The sequence below is a fragment of the Neoarius graeffei genome, chromosome 4 (genome assembly GCF_027579695.1).
Source record: "Neoarius graeffei isolate fNeoGra1 chromosome 4, fNeoGra1.pri, whole genome shotgun sequence".
NCBI classification, from domain to species: domain Eukaryota; kingdom Metazoa; phylum Chordata; class Actinopteri; order Siluriformes; family Ariidae; genus Neoarius; species Neoarius graeffei.
The window spans coordinates 7,130,760-7,148,898 of NC_083572.1; the positions used below are offsets into that span (position 1 = coordinate 7,130,760).

General features: G+C 43.2%; 1 protein-coding gene across 7 annotated transcripts in view; it reads left to right on the forward strand.

The window, feature by feature from the left end:
- Positions 1–18,139, forward strand: part of scn1lab (sodium channel, voltage-gated, type I like, alpha b) — a 92,651-nt gene that overhangs the window by 9,319 nt on the left and 65,193 nt on the right. For 4 of the 7 annotated variants that reach the window (XM_060918766.1, XM_060918770.1, XM_060918769.1 and 1 more), the window contains exons 5-9: positions 968–1,059; positions 5,818–6,084; positions 12,433–12,496; positions 13,255–13,396; positions 13,658–13,864. In XM_060918766.1, coding sequence (XP_060774749.1) covers positions 968–1,059; positions 5,818–6,084; positions 12,433–12,496; positions 13,255–13,396; positions 13,658–13,864 — 772 coding nt within the window. Of the gene's footprint in view, positions 1–611; positions 704–967; positions 1,060–5,817; positions 6,085–12,432; positions 12,497–13,254; positions 13,397–13,657; positions 13,865–18,139 lie in introns of all 7 variants that reach the window. The other 3 variants (XM_060918767.1, XM_060918768.1, XM_060918772.1) reach the window with 1 other exon arrangement.

Sequence of the window (18,139 nt, forward strand, 5' to 3'; positions counted from 1 at the left end):
GATATAATTGCAACACCGCCCTGAATTCGTGGGGATTGGTTGAATTTGCGCTGAAGTTGCAAATCGCAACATCCTGGAGGCTCTGTTTTTTTGCTTGGCCGTCTCCTCACTCCCTGTAGCTTTAGGTACTAAAAATCGATCCATTTTGTCTCTCACGTTGCGCCCCCCCTGAAGAACTCTGGCGCCCCCCAGGGGGGGCGCGCCCCACACTTTGAAAAGCCCTGTTTTAGCTGTTGCTAATGGTTGTAGCTTAGCATTAGCTTGTTCACACAGGAAATAAACGAGTTCGTAGTTCATTTTTCTTTTTGGCTACGACATTTTGTCATGACTGTCATTTGTTTTGTTTTTATTTTTTGAAAACAAGATGACCGTGTTGCCTCATCCAGCTTGTTAGCTTTGTTAGCTTTGTTAGCTTTAGGACACCAAACATCTTGGCAGATCAACTACATGTAAAACAATTGTGACATTTTAACTTTCTCCAAACGCGTCCTTTCAAGAGTTTTAAGAAAATTGTGTATGCCTGTTGCTTTAGCGATGCCATGTGCGACTGTGTGTGTGTGTGTGTGTGTGTGTGTGTGTGCTCTGTGGTAACTCTCTATTTGATCCTACAGGTATGTAACTGAGTTTGTAAACCTAGGCAATGTGTCAGCTCTGCGCACTTTCAGAGTGCTCAGAGCGTTGAAAACAATCTCAGTTATTCCAGGTAAGGGGTGTGTGTGTGTGTGTGTGTGTGTGTGTGTGTGTGTGCGTGTGTGTGTGTAGGCGTGCGCATGCCTCCTTTTTGCGTGTGTGTGAATGCACATGCACAAGGTGTCAGTCAGGTGTGCGTCCACGTGCAACGTTTTCCCTCTTTTGCTGCCTTGTCCCGTCCTAACGTGCGTATGTGTTTGTGTGTGTGTGTGCGCGCGCGTGTGTTTGTTTGTGTGATCCTCCCTCCCTCCCTCTCCTGTCCCTCCCCTCCTTACAGATATGTAACTGAATTTGTGGATCTGGGCAATGTCTCTGCACTGAGAACCTTCAGGGTTCTGCGAGCACTCAAAACTATTTCAGTGATCCCAGGTGAGCGCTAGTTCCCAGCTCAAGGCCAGAGGCTGCCTCTCTGTCCATCCCAACTCTTGCTCACGCCATCCCCCTCCTCCGCTGCTCACTCATTCTGTCGCTCCTAGCGGCTTGAGAAAAGCAGGAATCCATTCACATGGAAAGAGAACAAGAAAAAAAGGAGACAAAAGGATTCCAGGCTTTTGTAGGAAACATTCTGTAGTGTTCCTTCCTCCTTCTGTGAGACGCGGCTCTGTTATTTCCCACAGATCTCCACGTCTTGGGGAATAGACAGGCCTTTTAATCTGTGTTATTGTTTTGCATGAGACATTGCTAAAGGCTACAGTGTGATGTTTGGAGGACTCCTCTCTCTCCTCTCCCCTCTTCTCATCTCTCCTCTTCTTTTCTCCTCATCCCATCCCATCTCGTCTCTCCTCTTCTCCTCATCCCGCCTCTTCTCATCTCTCCTCTTCTCCTCATCCCGCCTCTTCTCATCGCTCCTCTTCTCATCTCTCCTCTTCTCCTCATCCCGCCTCTTCTCATCGCTCCTCTTCTCATCTCTCCTCTTCTCCTCATCCCATCTCTTCTCGTCTCTCCTCTTCTCTTCTCCTCATTTCATCTCTTCTCATCTCTCCTCTTCCCGTCTCTTCTCATCTCTTCTCCTCATCCCGTCTCTTCTCATCTCTCTTATCTTCTCCTCATCCCGTCTCTTCTCATCTCTCCTCATCTCTCCTCTTCATCCCATCTCTTCTCATCTCTCCTCTTCTCATCCCGTCTCTTCTCATCTCTCCTCTCCTCTTCTCCTCATCCCGTCCCTTCTCATCTCATCTCTCCTCTCCTCTTCTCCTCATCCCGTCCCTTCTCATCTCTCCTCTCCTCTTCTCCTCATCCTGTCTCCTCTCATCTCTCCTCTCCTCTTCTCCTCATCCCATCTCTTCTCTTCTCATCTCTCCTCTTCTGTTCTCCTCATCCCGTCTCTTCTCATCTCTCCTCTTCTCATCTCTCCTCTTCATCCTGTCTCTTCTCTTCTCATCTCTCCTCTCCTCTTCTCCTCATCCCGTCTCTTCTCATCTCTCCTCTCCTCTTCTCCTCATCCTGTCTCTTCTTATCTCTCTCCTCTCCTCTTCTCCTCATCCCATCTCTTCTCATCTCGCCTCTCCTCTTCATCCCGTCTCTTCTCATCTCTCCTCTCCTCTTCTCCTCATTCCGTCTCTTCTCATCTCTCTCCTCTCCTCTTCTCCTCATCCCATCTCTTCTCATCCCGTCTCCTCATCCCGTCTCTTCTCATCTGTCCTCTTCTCTTCTCCTCTCTTCTCCTCATCCCGTCTCTTCTCATCTCTCCTCTCCTCTTCTCCTCATCCCGTCTCTTCTCATCTCTCTCCTCTTCTCTTCTCATCCCGTCTCTTCTCATCTCTCCTCATCTCTCCTCTTCATCCCATCTCTTCTCATCTCTCCTCTTCTCATCCCGTCTCTTCTCTTCTCCTCATCCCGTCTCTTCTCATCTCTCTTCTTCTCTTCTCCTCATCCCGTCTCTTCTCATCTCTCCTCTCCTCTTCTCCTCATCCCGTCTCTTCTCATCTCTCCTCTGCTCTTCTCCTCTTCCCGTCTCTTCTTATCTCTCCACTTCTCTTCTTCTCATCTCTTTTCGTTTCTTCTCATCTCTCCACTTTTCTTCTCCTCTTCTCTCTTCTCATCTCTCCACTTTTCTTCTCATCTCTTGTCCTCTCCTCTTCTCGTCTCTTCTCTTCTCATCTCTCCTCTCCTCTTCTCTTCTCATCTCTCCTCTCTTCTCCTCATCCCTCCTCTACTCTTCTCTTCATCCCATCTCTTCTCATCTCTTCACTTTTCTTCTCATCACTCCTCTTCTTCTCTCCTCTTCTCCTCGTCCCTCCTCTTCTCCTCATCTCTTCTCCTTATCTCTCCTCTTCTCCTTATCCTGTCTCTTCTTGTCTTCTCCTCTTCTCTTCTCCTCTTCCCTCCTTTTCTTTCCTCTTCTTCTCATCTCTCCTCTTCTCCTCTCCCCTCTTCTCCTCTCCTCTTCCCATCTCTTCTCATCTCTCCACTTCTCCTCTTCTCCTCATTTCTCCTCTTCTCCTCATCTCCCCTCTTCTCGTCTTCTCTTCTCCCCTCTTCTCTTTTCTTCTCTTCTCCTTTCAGGGAAATGAAAGGAATACTCCAATCTTCTCTTCTCTCGTGTCTGTCTCCTGTTTGAGTTTTGTGTGCATGCGCTCCGTCGCCGGTCTGTTTGATTTCGTGTTGTGTGAGTGTGAAGCATGGCAGCTCTTTGTCATGACACACACACACACACACACACCGTTGTACACATACACTGCATGTTTTAATGTTTTTAATAAGCAATCTCTCAAAGCATGTGCCAATCTAAAATGCACTACTAATGCAATAACATGCCGCCATCGCTGGCCAACATTAAACCTCTCCGCTAACAGCGTACTTTAATGACTCCATGACTGCTGCTACAGCTCTGGTCATGAAGTACAGAGTCCGGAGCGTGTGATCTGACTCAGGAATACGCATGCTTACATATATAACATTCATCAGCTTCATAAACGCGAGATGAATCATGGTGCAAAAATGTAGATACTGAATAGCTTAATAACTCTAAAGTCTTAAATGAGATAATGACTGAACGAACTGACCCGTTTCAAAGGATTTATATTTATATCGATGTGGCTAAATATAAATCTGTTGGGATCTAGTAAAGGAAATGAAAGGAATACTCCTCTGTTTTTCAAACGTACCTCAAGCAACCAAATTTATCGTATCAGTGCTCACCCAGGACAGGAATTTCAATCTTTACGTTTCTGTGTACTGAGAACAGACAACGTGTTTCATCAAAACTCCTTACTAATGGAAGGACAGCTGTTGAACATTTAAAATACATGACTGTATCATTCAAATTCAAAGCTACAACTGGACTGGACTCGAACTAATTCTGCTTAATAAACAAGAGAAAGATGGACCAAAAAGGTTTGCATGTAATATTATCAGCGGTGAACCGTTACTATTAGAGCTGGGACTTGAGCTCAGCCAAAACTGAGCCAGACACTAAAAAACCAAAAGGGCAAAAGATTTTGCAAGGGATTAGCAGCAGCGTGCCGGGTCGTGCCGTTGTGTGTAGCTGTCGATGTTGATTTTAAAAGTAACTCAGTAAATTGCACAGGGAAATTAATCCTAAAGTCTGAGTGACAAATACTGTAGTGAGCGTGCAGCGTGGAAGAAGAGTCTGGGGACAGAAGTCTTCGTGTCTCCGTTGTTAGTCTTGCGCTACTTGCTCTCGATAGCACTGGCTTGACTGCTTTATTAGCATTCGCTAACACTACTGATGAATGCTACACTGGCTGGAAGGTGACTTCACTGCTGCGCTGACGGCGCTGACTCGTGGTTAAGCTTGCGTTGGCTTTCGAGCAGGTCTAGGCTGATACATTTTTGGTCCCACCCACTATAAATCAAAATCTGATTGGTTAATCAGTCATCTTCCATTTCCTACATAAGCATACACTGCCATGGCCTTCTGTCCCGGCAATGAAGTCCTAACCAATGAGTGAGCAACTCTAAACTCTTCTCGGCCTAGAGAACAAAACAGTCTCATTGGAGAACTCGATTTTAATGTTCTCAGGACAGTAACCCTTTCATCTCATTCATCTCATTATCTCTAGCCGCTTTATCCTGTTCTACAGGGTCACAGGCAAGCTGGAGCCTATCCCAGCTGACTACGGGCGAAAGGCGGGGTACACCCTGGACAAGTCGCCAGGTCATCACAGGGCTGACACATAGACACAGACAACCATTCACATTCACACCTACGGACAATTTAGTCACCAGTTAACCTAACCTGCATGTCTTTGGACTGTGGGGGAAACCGGAGCACCCGGAGGAAACCCACGCGGACACGGGGAGAACATGCAAACTCCGCACAGAAAGGCCCTCGCCGGTCACGGGCCTCGAACCCGGACCTAATTGCTGTGAGGCGACAGCGCTAACCACTACACCACCGTGCCGCCATAGCCCTTTCATTTCTGAAGCAAATTTAATAGAAAATGAGGCCGACTTAGAGAAGAATAATTGTAATGAAATTATGAAAGAAATTAAAGAATGAACTTGAATATAATTTTTAAGATGCTGATATGCTTGGACGGGCGGCACGGTGGTGTAGTGGTTAGCGCTGTCGCCTCACAGCAAGAAGGTCCGGGTTCGAGCCCCATGGCCGGCGAGGGCCTTTCTGTGCGGAGTTTGCATGTTCTCCCCGTGTCCGCGTGGGTTTCCTCCGGGTGCTCCGGTTTCCCCCACAGTCCAAAGACATGCAGGTTAGGTTAACTGGTGACTCTAAATTGACCGTAGGTGTGAATGTGAATGGTTGTTTGTGTCTATGTGTCGGCCCTGTGATGACCTGGCGACTTGTCCAGGGTGAACCCCGCCTTTCGCCCGTAGTCATCTGGGATAGGCTCCAGCTTGCCTCCGACCCTGTAGAAGGATAAAGCGGCTAGAGATAATGAGATGAGATGAGATATGCTTGGACCTTCTCTGAAGACCTAGAAGGCCCTGACGGTTCCCCTCTGCCCCAATGGTTGCCCTTAGACTTCTATTATAAATTAATTTTATGTAATCCGTCTGTTCCTTTCTCAGTATAGAGATCAGAAATCACACATATGCAAAATATGCTGTGAATGAATAAAAAAAAAAAAAACACTGGAGTATTCCTTTAATACGTGCGTGAGGCTCGCTCTCTCTGTGTCTGATGCATGTCGTGTGTCCCGGCAGGCCTGAAGACCATCGTGGGTGCTCTGATCCAGTCAGTAAAGAAGCTGTCGGATGTGATGATCCTGACCGTCTTCTGCCTGAGCGTGTTTGCGCTGATCGGCCTGCAGCTGTTCATGGGAAACCTGCGGCACAAGTGTGTGAGGATCCCACAATGGAACAACACGCAGAACTCCACCGAAAACAACCTAATGATCAACATCCGCACGGGCATCGACCTGCTCAACACCACCAACGCTTTCAACTGGACTGAGTACATCAACAACAAGGGTGAGTGAGTGAGCTGTAGGGATGGAACCAAACACGATGGGTTCTAAAGTGATACAAATACAGAAATGAATAGGAGGAACATAACTGCTTCAGACTGTTCAGACTAGAGGTGTTGATCAGGACTGGGATCCTGTGGGACGCAACAAAATACGTACAGGACCTTGTAATTTAAGGCTACATTCAGGTTATTAGGCTGAAATGACTGAGATTTTGCCTTAATGTAACACAGAGCTGATGTTTTCAGGACCGAAATCCAATCTTTTCAAATCAGATTGGAGTCACTTTTATACACTACCGTTCAAAAGTTTGGGGTCACTTTGAAATGTCCTTATTTTTGAAAGAAAAGCACTGTTCTTTTCACTTTAAACTAATCAGAAATCCACTCTATACATTGCTAATGTGGTAAATGACTATTCTAGCTGCAAATGTCTGGTTTTTGGTGCAATATCTCCATAGGTGTATAGAGGCCCATTTCCAGCAACTCTCACTCCAGTGTTCTAATGGTACAATGTGTTTGCTCATTGCCTCAGAAGGCTAATGGATGATTAGAAAACCCTTGTACAATCATGTTAGCACAGCTGAAAACAGTTGAGCTCTTTAGAGAAGCTATAAAACTGACCTTCCTTTGAGCAGATTGAGTTTCTGGAGCATCACATTTGTGGGGTCGATTAAATGCTCAAAATGGCCAGAAAAATGTCTCGACTATATTTTCTATTCATTTTACAACTTATGGTGGGAAATAAAAGTGTGACTTTTCATGGAAAACACAAAATTGTCTGGGTGACCCCGAACTTTTGAACGGTAGTGTATGTGGTCCTACTGTAAATCAGATACGTATCCGTTTTGTGGCCGTGTGACATGAATGAGAACGGTCAGATTGGTCAAAACAGCAATGGAGGAGAGATACAATAGCTGCGAAAACGGCAAAAGAGAGCCATCTGGATTTTTTTTCTCCTTCTTGATTTCATCTTGTGCAGCTGATGAACTGTTTGCTGTCCTCCAGATGACAAAAATATCTAAAAAATCTGAATTTTTTTTTTTTGGCTGGTGATGCAGATATCATGCAAAAACATATCAATGTATGACTGCGTGCTGTTTCAGAGGACAGATGCGTTCACATTGCCGTTAAAGTCCCTCCTGTTCCAGGACCTGGTCTTCTCAGGCAGTCTCCCATCCAAGTCCTAACCATGCCATTAAGGCACATTGGGCAGTGCCAATCTCTGTTTCTCTAGCCCTTGGCCTCTTGCCTGTTGCATACAGTGTTACAGCTTTGGGACTCCTACTCGCGTCTGTATTGCGGTGCATCGCCAGATGGCAGTAGATACCATTTTTATGATGGTCTTTGGTATGACCCGACTGCGAGTAGACCTCGCAATCTCCCGGTCAAGAGGAGGACATGCTAACCACAAGGCCAACTCACGGTAATTAGCTACATGTCACTTGTAATTATGAACGTGACCCTTGAACATAGGCAACTCTGATCTGAGCAAAAAATTGGAATTGAACAATAAGGCTTATCATTTGAACATAGAATGAGTCTTTTACGAACACAGCCCGAGCTCTTTTTTACGATGGACTGAGGTGAAGTGGAAAATTGTCCCGAGGTCTGACGAATCAAAAGTAGAAATTCTTTTTAGAAATCATGGACACCACGTCCTCCAGGCTAAAGAGGAGAGGGACCATCTGGCTTGTTATCAGTGCACAGTTCAAAAGCCGGCATCTGTAATGGTATGAGGGGGCATTAGTGCACATGATGTGGGTAGCTTGTACATCTGGGAAGGCATCATGAATGCTGAATGATATAAACACGTTTCAGAGTAATATGCTGCCATCCAGACAAAATCTTTTTCAGGGAAGGCCTTCCTTCTTTCAGCAAGACAATATCAAACCGCTTTCTGCACATATTAAAGGAACAGTCCACCGTACTTCCATAATGAAATATGTTGTTCTCTGAATTGAGACGAGCTGATCCGTACCTCTCCGAGCTTTATGCGACCTCCCAGTCAGTCAGACGTGCTGTCACTCCTGTTAGCAATGTAGCTAGGCTCAGCATGGCCAATGGTATTTTTTGGGGCTGTAGTTAGATGCGACCAAACACTTCCACGTTTTTCCTGTTTACATAGGTTTAAATGACCAGTGACATGAAACAAAGTTCAGTTACACAAATTGAAACGTGGCGATTTTCTATGCTATGGAAAGTCCACACTATAATGACAGGCGTACTAACACCTTCTGCGCGTTTCGACAGCGCATTGATACCTTCACTCCTGTTTTTTTTTCTCTCCCCCGCCCCCCTAACTTCCGTCAATACAACCAACGTGACCACCAAGACAAGTAGCCTGCACTCCTTGGAACACAGTCTAGTCAGGGGGGCGGGGGAGAGGGGGAAAACAGGAGTGACGGTATCAATGCGCTGTCGAAGCGCGCAGAAGGTGTTAGTACACCTGTCGTTATAGTGCGGACTTTCCATAGCATAGAAAATCGCCACATTTCAATTTGTGTAACTGAACTTTGTTTCATATCACTGGTCATATAAACCTATGTAAACAGGACAAACATAGAAGAGTTTGGTCGCATCTAACTACAGCCCCAAAAAATACCATTGGCCATGCTGAGCCTAGCTACATTGCTAACAGGAGTGACAGCGCGTCTGACTGACTGGGAGGTCGCGCAAAGCTCGGAGAGGTACAGATCAGCTCGTCTCAATTCAGAGAAGAACATATTTCATTATGGAAGTACGGTGGACTGTTCCTTTAAAACTGCATGGCTCTGTCATAAGAGTCTGGGTGCTAAACTGGTGTGCCTGCAGTCTAGACCTGTCTCCCATTTAAAACATTTGATGCATTATGAAGCGCAAAATATGACAAAGGAGACCCCGAACTGTTGAGCAACTGAAATTGTATATCAGACAAGAATGGGACAACATTTCTCTTTCAAAACTACAGCAACTGGTCTCCTCAGTTCCCAAACGTTTACAGAGTGTTGTTAAAAGTAGAAGTGATGCAACATGGTAGTAAACATGCCCCTGTCCCAACATTTTTGAACTCACTTCATTTCCATGAAGGTAAGAATTCCAAAAAAAAAAAAAAATCTATTTCACAACTACAGTATCAGGTGTTTCCCATAATGACTGGGTCCCAAGCATGCACAGAATGCACTCCGAAGGATCCCTGAATGTAAATGCACCTCGGTGAAAGCGGCTCTGCAGAGCTGCTGTGTTGTTGCTCATGTTCACTTCACTGGATAAAAATGAGCTCCTTGGGGCGTCGTGGCTCAGGTGGATAAGGCGCCATACCATAAATACGGGGACCCGGGTTCGATTCCGACCCGAGGTCATTTCCTGATCTCCTCCCCGTCTCTCTCTCCTGCTCATTTCCTGTCTCTACACTGTCCTATCCAATAAAGGTGAAAAAAGCCCAAAAAAATCTTAAAAAAAAAAAAAATGAGCACCTTGCTGTAGTTGTGAAATAATTTTTTTTTTTTTTATTCTTACATTCGAAGAAATGAGGTGTGCGTACCATAGGGGTTTTTGACCTCTCTGATCGACACCGAGTCCCACTGAAATATATATATTTTTCCTTTTACGTTCAGAAATTTCTCTTTTTTCCCGTCGATCATGAATTACTTTTGGTAAATTAAAAAAACTGATGTCTTTGTTTCATTCAAAACGATTTGCACGTCCAAAAACGCAGCAAAACCTTCCCGTACCGATCAATAACTAACTCGGCTGAATGGAGCACAACAAGCGTGCCCCCTGTCATGGCGCCTTGGTTACCGTTGCTATGGGGTCATGTGACTGTGCAAAGGCTCTATAGGGAGATTTTTACTTTCATGCTGTTTAGATATGAAGCTTGTGGAACAAAGAAAGACCACGTTCATCACATAGTGTTTATTCATTAGGGTGCATCAGTTGCCCTCACTTTCATAAAATCTGATGCATTTTTGTTTGGGTGTTCTTTTTCACCAATAAAGACATCCTATAAAATTTTTTGACCATATTCAAAAGTCTAATGGTGGCACCATGAGGTTCATTTTTTGCCAAAAAATGCTTATTTTATGTTTTCGCGTAAGGTTTGAATCGCAATGTCGGACTCCATTTATTGATTTCTTGTGGCCCAGAGATCATGTTAAGAACCTTTGCAAGGGATTGAGAAGCATTAATGTGATTCATAATACATTTGTATTGTTTAAAAGTAGTTGAACAATGATTCAATGAACAGCTAAAACTCAAACTGTGCTTGATAATATATTTAGAATATGGACTAAAAATGTGTATCTAAGATATTTGGTATACTCTATAAGGTGCCATAATGTTTCATGAAAAGTGATCGAAATTTTGTCATAAAAGTCATAAAGTAGCAGCTTTTTCCATAACTTTGAGCTCCTGGTGCCACCATTAAACTTTTGAATTTTGTCAAAATATTTCGCCCAGTGTGTTTTCTTACCAAAAGGAACATAAAAACAAAAATGCATCATGATCGGAGGAACTTTTCATTTTTAGGGGGCAACTGATGCACCCTATTATTCATTCATCTTTAGTAACTGCCGGGTCAGGGTTGTGGCAGTTTAAACAGGAGCAAAAAAAAAAAACTGCGTGAGTGTTCTTTAGCTGGGACCAGTTATGAACTGGAGCGATGTAACTGAGGTTGAGGAACCGTCAGAGCCACAATTCACACACCATCATACCTGTCAACCCTCCCATTTTTCCCGGGAAATCCCTTATTTTGACTTATTTCCCGCTGTCTTCCCGTTTTTTTATTTTCCCGAAAATATTCCGTATTTTCACATTATATAAAAGTCCCGTATTTTCACAATATAAAAAAGTCGGTAGGTCCAGAATTCATGACGCGCCTCTGACAGGAGTTTACAGCAGGAAGTCGGGCCATGAATTCACGTCCCCGCCTTCTCAGGCATCAGTAATTACAGAACTCCGTCCGGAGGCGAGGCTGAACAAGTGATTAGGTCCAGTGTTGCCAGATTGGGCGGTTTCAAGTGCATTTTGGTGGGTTTTGAACATATTTTGGGCTGGAAAACATCAGCAGTATCTGGCAACACTGGTTAGGTCTGAGGTGAAGATGGCGATGCTAATAGCTAAGAAAAACATTAGCCTCTCTTTCTTTGATGATTTCAACAAGTGCGTGGCTGGAATGTTCCCAGACTCTTCCATCGCAAAGAAATTTTCCATGGGGAAAACGAAAGCCTCCCAAATAATCAAAGGTAAGCTACACATGTTTACATTAAGCATGTCCTGGCTAAGACCTCATAAATAGCCTAGTGTAAACTAATTGGTGTATTAACTGTTTTATCCACTCATTGTCTATTTTATTTTCTATCTGAAACTTACCCATTTTAAATCACTCTTGGTTTAATATCTTATATTACTCTCTCTTTATTACATCTAGTTTCTCTTTATTATATCTATCTATCTATCTATCTATCTATCTATCTATCTATCTATCTATCTATCTATCTATCTATCTATCTATCTATCTATCTATCTATCTATCTATCTATCTATCTATCGTTCCGAGGCCATGACTATGGTAAAACCATAATAAATTGCAATGGAATTGAATTTATTGACTGGTTATATAATGACCTTTCTTATTTTAACATAAGATACGTATTTTAGCCCTTAATTTGGGAAACAACTGGTACCACTGAAAGCAAATAAAAATAAATGTATAGTTTATTCACAAATGCACTCTATAAACCATAAGCATATTGAGTTTGGGTCTTGGCTATCACCAACATGCACCAGAGTACAGGAAATCACAAATACTAGATAGAAAGTTGCCCCCCATTCAACTACACACCCACTTTTGGTGAAGGGTATGACTTTCCGAAATTTTCCCTTATTTTGAGTTAAAAATCTGGGAAATATCCCTTTTTTTCAAACCTCAAAGTTGACAGGTATGCACACCATGCGAACAATGCTGACATTTCTACCTTGTTCAAGTTAGAGGTAGATACAGATAGTGACCTTGTGTTACACAGTGTCATGCCTACTGCGGTGTGTGTGTGTGTGAGAGAGAGATATGTTCTGTATATTTACATTGCACATGTAACACTACCCCTACCCCTTAGATGTGTGATGACATAAGAAAGCCTTTGGGCAATGTGAAGTCCACCAGTGGTCCAAGTTATATGAGTCACTGCGTGCTCAGAGCGTGTGTGTGTGAGAGAGAGAGAGACCTCTCTGCCCCAGGTACAGAGATTATAACCCATATGGTTCAAAGGTCAAACTTAGTTTAGACACAGATACACTGGCTGTAAGCTAGAGCTCACAGTCCAAAAAGTGTGTGTGTGTGTTGCTATTAATGTTCTGTTGTCCTCTTTTTCCCACAGATAATTATTATTATCTTCCTAACCGCAGAGATGCCTTGCTGTGTGGAAATGGCAGTGATGCAGGGTAAAAAAACCAATCACTTTGTTAATTTAACATTTATAATATTTAACATAATGGATTACAACTGTGCGCAAAAGTTTGGGCCCCTCCCCCCAGGTTTCTAGGTCAAATCATTCTAACCCGAGCCTGTTTTGTGAATTAATTCTCATCTCATTATCTCTAGCCGCTTTATCCTGTTCTACAGGGTCGCAGGCGAGCTGGAGCCTATCCCAGCTGACTACGGGCGAAAGGCGGGGTACACCCTGGACAAGTCGCCAGGTCATCACAGGGCTGACACATAGACACAGACAACCATTCACACTCACATTCACACCTACGGTCAATTTAGAGTCACCAGTTAACCTAACCTGCATGTCTTTAGACTGTGGGGGAAACCGGAGCACCCGGAGGAAACCCATGCGGACACGGGGAGAACATGCAAACCCCGCACAGAAAGGCCTTCGCCGGCCACGGGGCTCGAACCCGGACCTTCTTGCTGTGAGGCGACAGCGCTAACCACTACACCACCGTGCCGCCTGTTTTGTGAATAGTAGTTGTGTTTTCAATTTAAAGCTTTCACCCCTTCTTTCAGCATTGTATTTTGTGGGCGTGGCTTTGGAAGGAACACTAAACGCTAAATAAGCTCGACGCTAGCTTTAGTCAACTTGCGGCAAAATCACTTTGCGTTCCGGAGTGTGTAATGCTGCTTCGGTTGATTTAAATCGTGCTTGTGTATGATTGTTGAAACATGATGAACGTGTGTGTGTGTGTGTCCTCTGCAGCCAGTGTCCTGAGGGATTTGACTGTATAAAGGCGGGACGTAACCCTGATTACGGCTACACAAGCTTCGACACGTTCAGCTGGGCTTTCCTCTCACTCTTCCGCCTCATGACGCAGGACTTCTGGGAGAATCTCTATCAGCAGGTGAACATTTCGTTTCTTTCAGCGAAAATACCGTTGTGACTTTTTGTTTAAAAAAACAAAAAATATTCTCTTGGAAACTGATATGAGGAGAGCCAATCAGGGTGTAGGATTCAGGATTCTGAAGCTCATGGCCAGAAAAGTGATAAACAGATACTAGTATAATAATAATCAATAATTTGAGGTGAAACTATCCTCATTTACACTCTGTGTGTGTGTGTGTGTGTGTGTGTGTGTGTGTGTGTGTGTGTGTGTGTGTCACAGACCCTGCGTGCTGCTGGAAAGCCTTACATGGTGTTCTTTGTGCTGGTGATCTTCCTGGGATCGTTTTATCTGGTGAACTTGATCCTGGCTGTGGTGGCTATGGCGTATGACGAGCAGAACCAGGCCACCATTGAGGAGGCGCAGCAGAAAGAGGAGGAGTTTCAGGCCATGCTGGAGCAGCTGAAGAGGCAGCAGGAGGAGGCGCAGGTAAATACACACGTGTGCACACACACACAGAAAGACAAATGGCCACACCCACAATCACGGACAACTGCACAAATAGTATACACAGACAGAACTCTCCACTGTATCTTGAAAACACACAGACACACACACACACACACACACACAAATGGCCACACCTCCAAATCAAAGACGACTGTATAGATAGAATTCTCTACTGTATCTCTCTATCTCACACACACACACACACACACACACACACACACACACACACCGCACACACACACAGACAAATGACCACACCCACAATCCACATACATATGCATATACACAAAAAGCACAGGTGTCTCTCTTACACACACACACACACACACACACACACACACACACACACACACACACACACACACACATTTTAGTCTATTTATAGATTTGTGCTGCTCAAATCCCCCTGTCCTCATGCATGTTCATTATTTCATCTTTCATTCCTCCTCTTTCTCTGTCGAGTTTCTCTGGTGTGGCTAACGTTCCCTTGTTACTATGGAAACCGCCGCAGATAAACCGTACAGGGTAACACACACACACACACACACACACACACACACACACACACACAGAGAGAGAGAGATGTGAAGGACGGTAAAATGGAGGCTGTGTTGGTGTGTGTTATGGTTAATCAGGTTTATAAAGCTGGTATTAATAATGATGGCAGTGATGAGATTTATCTACACACACACACACACACACACACACACACGAGGTATTGTTTTTCCTCAGAATTTTGTTTAACAGCTTTAATCTGACACGAGCTGTCCATGTAGTATGTGGTTCACTTGGACGTTTAATCTGCCGAAATCAGATAGAGATCGGATTATTCGTGTTCATGAATTTAACTGTTAAAAATGAGCAGTGTAACAACCATAATAGGGCGTGGCAATATAACCAAAATATAACCGTATAATATCATTATCATGATCACTTTTGTCCCAATACAATTTTCTGAGAGATTGTGGATATCATGATCACTTATTTTATATATACATACTACTGTATTAGGCACGTGCAAAAAAAAAATATGCTGTCGACCAAAAATGGCCTCAAAATAATGAAATGTTTCAACATTAAAAAAAAAAACAAACAGTAATCAGTAAGCCATAATCAATGGAATAAAGTCAATATTTGGTGTGAGACGACCCTTTGCTTTAAAAATGTATAAAATAGTCGTCTCCGGTCCAATGAGTGCAGTTTGATAAGGAAGTGAGCTGTAGGTTTTACTGAGCGTCTTCCAGAACCAGCCACAGTTCTTCTGGACACTTTGACTGTCACACTCACTTCTTCATTCTGCACCAAAAATTTTCCAGTAGCCTTCATTATGCTTTCTTTTTTTTCTGAAAAGTGCTCTCTTATGAAATGTAATATGCTGCTCAGATCTCAGATACAAACATTTTTTTTTCCTGTAACATTTTAATTTTTTGCTGGAAAAAAAAAGAACGTTAAAATGGAACTCTAAAATGTTTTTGTAATGTTTTGACTCTATAATGTGGAAGTCATAAAATAGAAATCGATATAATTTGTATGAAAAAAATAGGGTGCCTCAGACTTTTGCACAGTAGCGTGTGTGTGTGTGTGTGTGTGTGTGTGTGTGTGTGTACAATATATTGATATTAATTTTAAGCAGTATTTTGGTTTTAAACCAAACGAAAAATTTCACAGCTTGAACACAAATTATAGCAAGTCCACAAAATACAGCTATAATTACACTAAAATAAAATACTGAGCATTTAAGGTAACCAAAGCACTTATTTAAGATCCTCTCAACAAATCTTTAAAAAAAAAAAACAACAACAGAAATGCAGATTTGTGAGACATCAAAACAGATTTCATATATCAACACTGATGGAATTTGGAGATTTTGCTTATATAATATTAAATGACATGGGTCGATGTATTAAAAAGATGAGCAGTCCCCTGTGGAGCTAGAATAACCCCTCGGTCATTGACCCACACCATGAGTTGGCCTAGTGGTTAGCGTGTCCGCCTCTTGACCGGGAGATCGCGAGTTCTACTTTGTCGGGTCATATCAGGTCCATGTGGCTCCTGCTTATAAATAAAATAGCTTTCTGAGCCCATGTCCATACAGTAAATATCGCATACAGTGGGGCAAAAAAGTATTTAGTCAGCCACCAATTGTGCAAGTTCTCCCACTTAAAAAGATGAGAGAGGCCTGTAATTTTCATCACAGGTACACGTCAACTATGAGAGACAGAATGGGGGGAAAGAATCCAGGAAATCACATTGTAGGATTTTTAATGAATTAATTGGTAAATTCCTCGGTAAAATAAGTATTTGGTCACCTACAAACAAGCAAGATTTCTGGCTCTCACAGACCTGCAACTTCTTCTTTAAGAGGCTCCTCTGTCCTCCACTCGTTATCTGTATTAATGGCACCTGTTTGAACTCGTTATCAGTATAAAAGACACCTGTCCACAACCTCAAACGGTCACACTCCAAACTCCACTATGGCCAAGACCAAAGAGCTGTCAAAGGACACCAGAAACAAAATTGTAGACCTGCACCAGGCTGGGAAGACTGAATCTGCAATAGGTAAGCAGCTTGGTGTGAAGAAATCAACTATGGGAGCAATTATTAGAAAATGGAAGACATTCAAGACCACTGATAATCCCCCTCGATCTGGGGCTCCATGCAAGATGTCACCCCGTGGGGTCAAAATGATCACAAGAACGGTGAGCAAAAATCCCAGAACCACACAGGGGGACCTAGTGAATGACCTGCAGAGAGCTGGGACCAAAGTAACAAAGGCTACCATCAGTAACACACTACGCCGCCAGGGACTCAAATCCTGCAGTGCCAGACATGTCCCCCTGCTTAAGCCAGTACATGTCCAGGCCCGTCTGAAGTTTGCTAGAGAGCGTTTGGATGATCCAGAAGAGGATTGGGAGAATGTCATATGGTCAGATGAAATCAAAATAGAACTTTTTGGTAAAAACTCAACTTGTCGTGTTTGGAGGAGAAAGAATGCCGAGTTGCATCCAAAGAACACCGTACCTGTTGTGAAGCATGGTGGTGGAAACATCATGCTTTGGGGCTGTTTTTCTGCAAAGGGACCAGGACGACTGATCCGTGTAAAGGAAAGAATGAATGGGGCCATGTATCGTGAGATTTTGAGTGAAAACCTCCTTCCATCAGCAAGGGCATTGAAGATGAAACATGGCTGGGTCTTTCAGCATGACAATGATCCCAAACACACTGCCCGGGCAATGAAGGAGTGGCTTCATAAGAAGCATTTCAAGGTTCTGGAGTGGCCTAGCCAGTCTCCAGATCTCAACCCCATAGAAAATCTTTGGAGGGAGTTGAAAGTCCGTGTTGCCCAGCGACAGCCCCAAAACATCACTGCTCTAGAGGAGATCTGCATGGAGGAATGGGCCAAAATACCAGCAACAGTGCGTGAAAACCTTGTGAAGACTTACAGAAAACGTTTGACCTCTGTCATTGCCAACAAAGGGTATATAACAAAGTATTGAGATGAACTTTTGTCATTGACCAAATACTTATTTTCCACCATAATTTGCAAATAAATTCTTTAAAAATCAGACAATGTGATTTTCTGGATTTTTTTTTCCTCATTTTGTCTCTCATAGTTGAGGTATACCTATGATGAAAATTACAGGCCTCTCTCATCTTTTTAAGTGGGAGAACTTGCACAATTGGTGGCTGACTAAATACTTTTTTGCCCCACTGTATATAAACGTTATCAATTCTACTCGCCTCATCTCTCGCAAGCATCACCGAGCTGTGAGCAGCACCAGGGCTTGGAGTATTTTGGCTGCCGATTTTGTTTACTGTGTTTTGTTCAAAATGCAGCACTGTGAACTAGATCTGTTTTCAAAATCGTAAGAAAGCACTTGTTCATGAATTGTCTCAGAAGCATTATTTAGTACTAATGAGCACATTTTGTTTCACAAGTGTAGTGTAAAGACACTAAAATAAAATATTAAATTAAAGTGAATAGCAGAAGTTTGGTATCAGCTTCTCAATATATCTGATAAAAAGCAACAAAAAAACTTACAAAACCTTTCATTTGACCTTTCAGAAGGACCAAACAGAAGCTGTGATAATCAAAAGGTAAATTTTCTTAAAATAAACACTACTTTCTCGATGTTGAATCAGTAGCCTTGGCGAACCACGAGGTGAATTTCGTTTATCTTTTTATCTGCTTTGTATACAATGAAGTTATAACGAGGTTTCTCTTATTTTGTTTCTGGTTCTGATCGGTTCTGA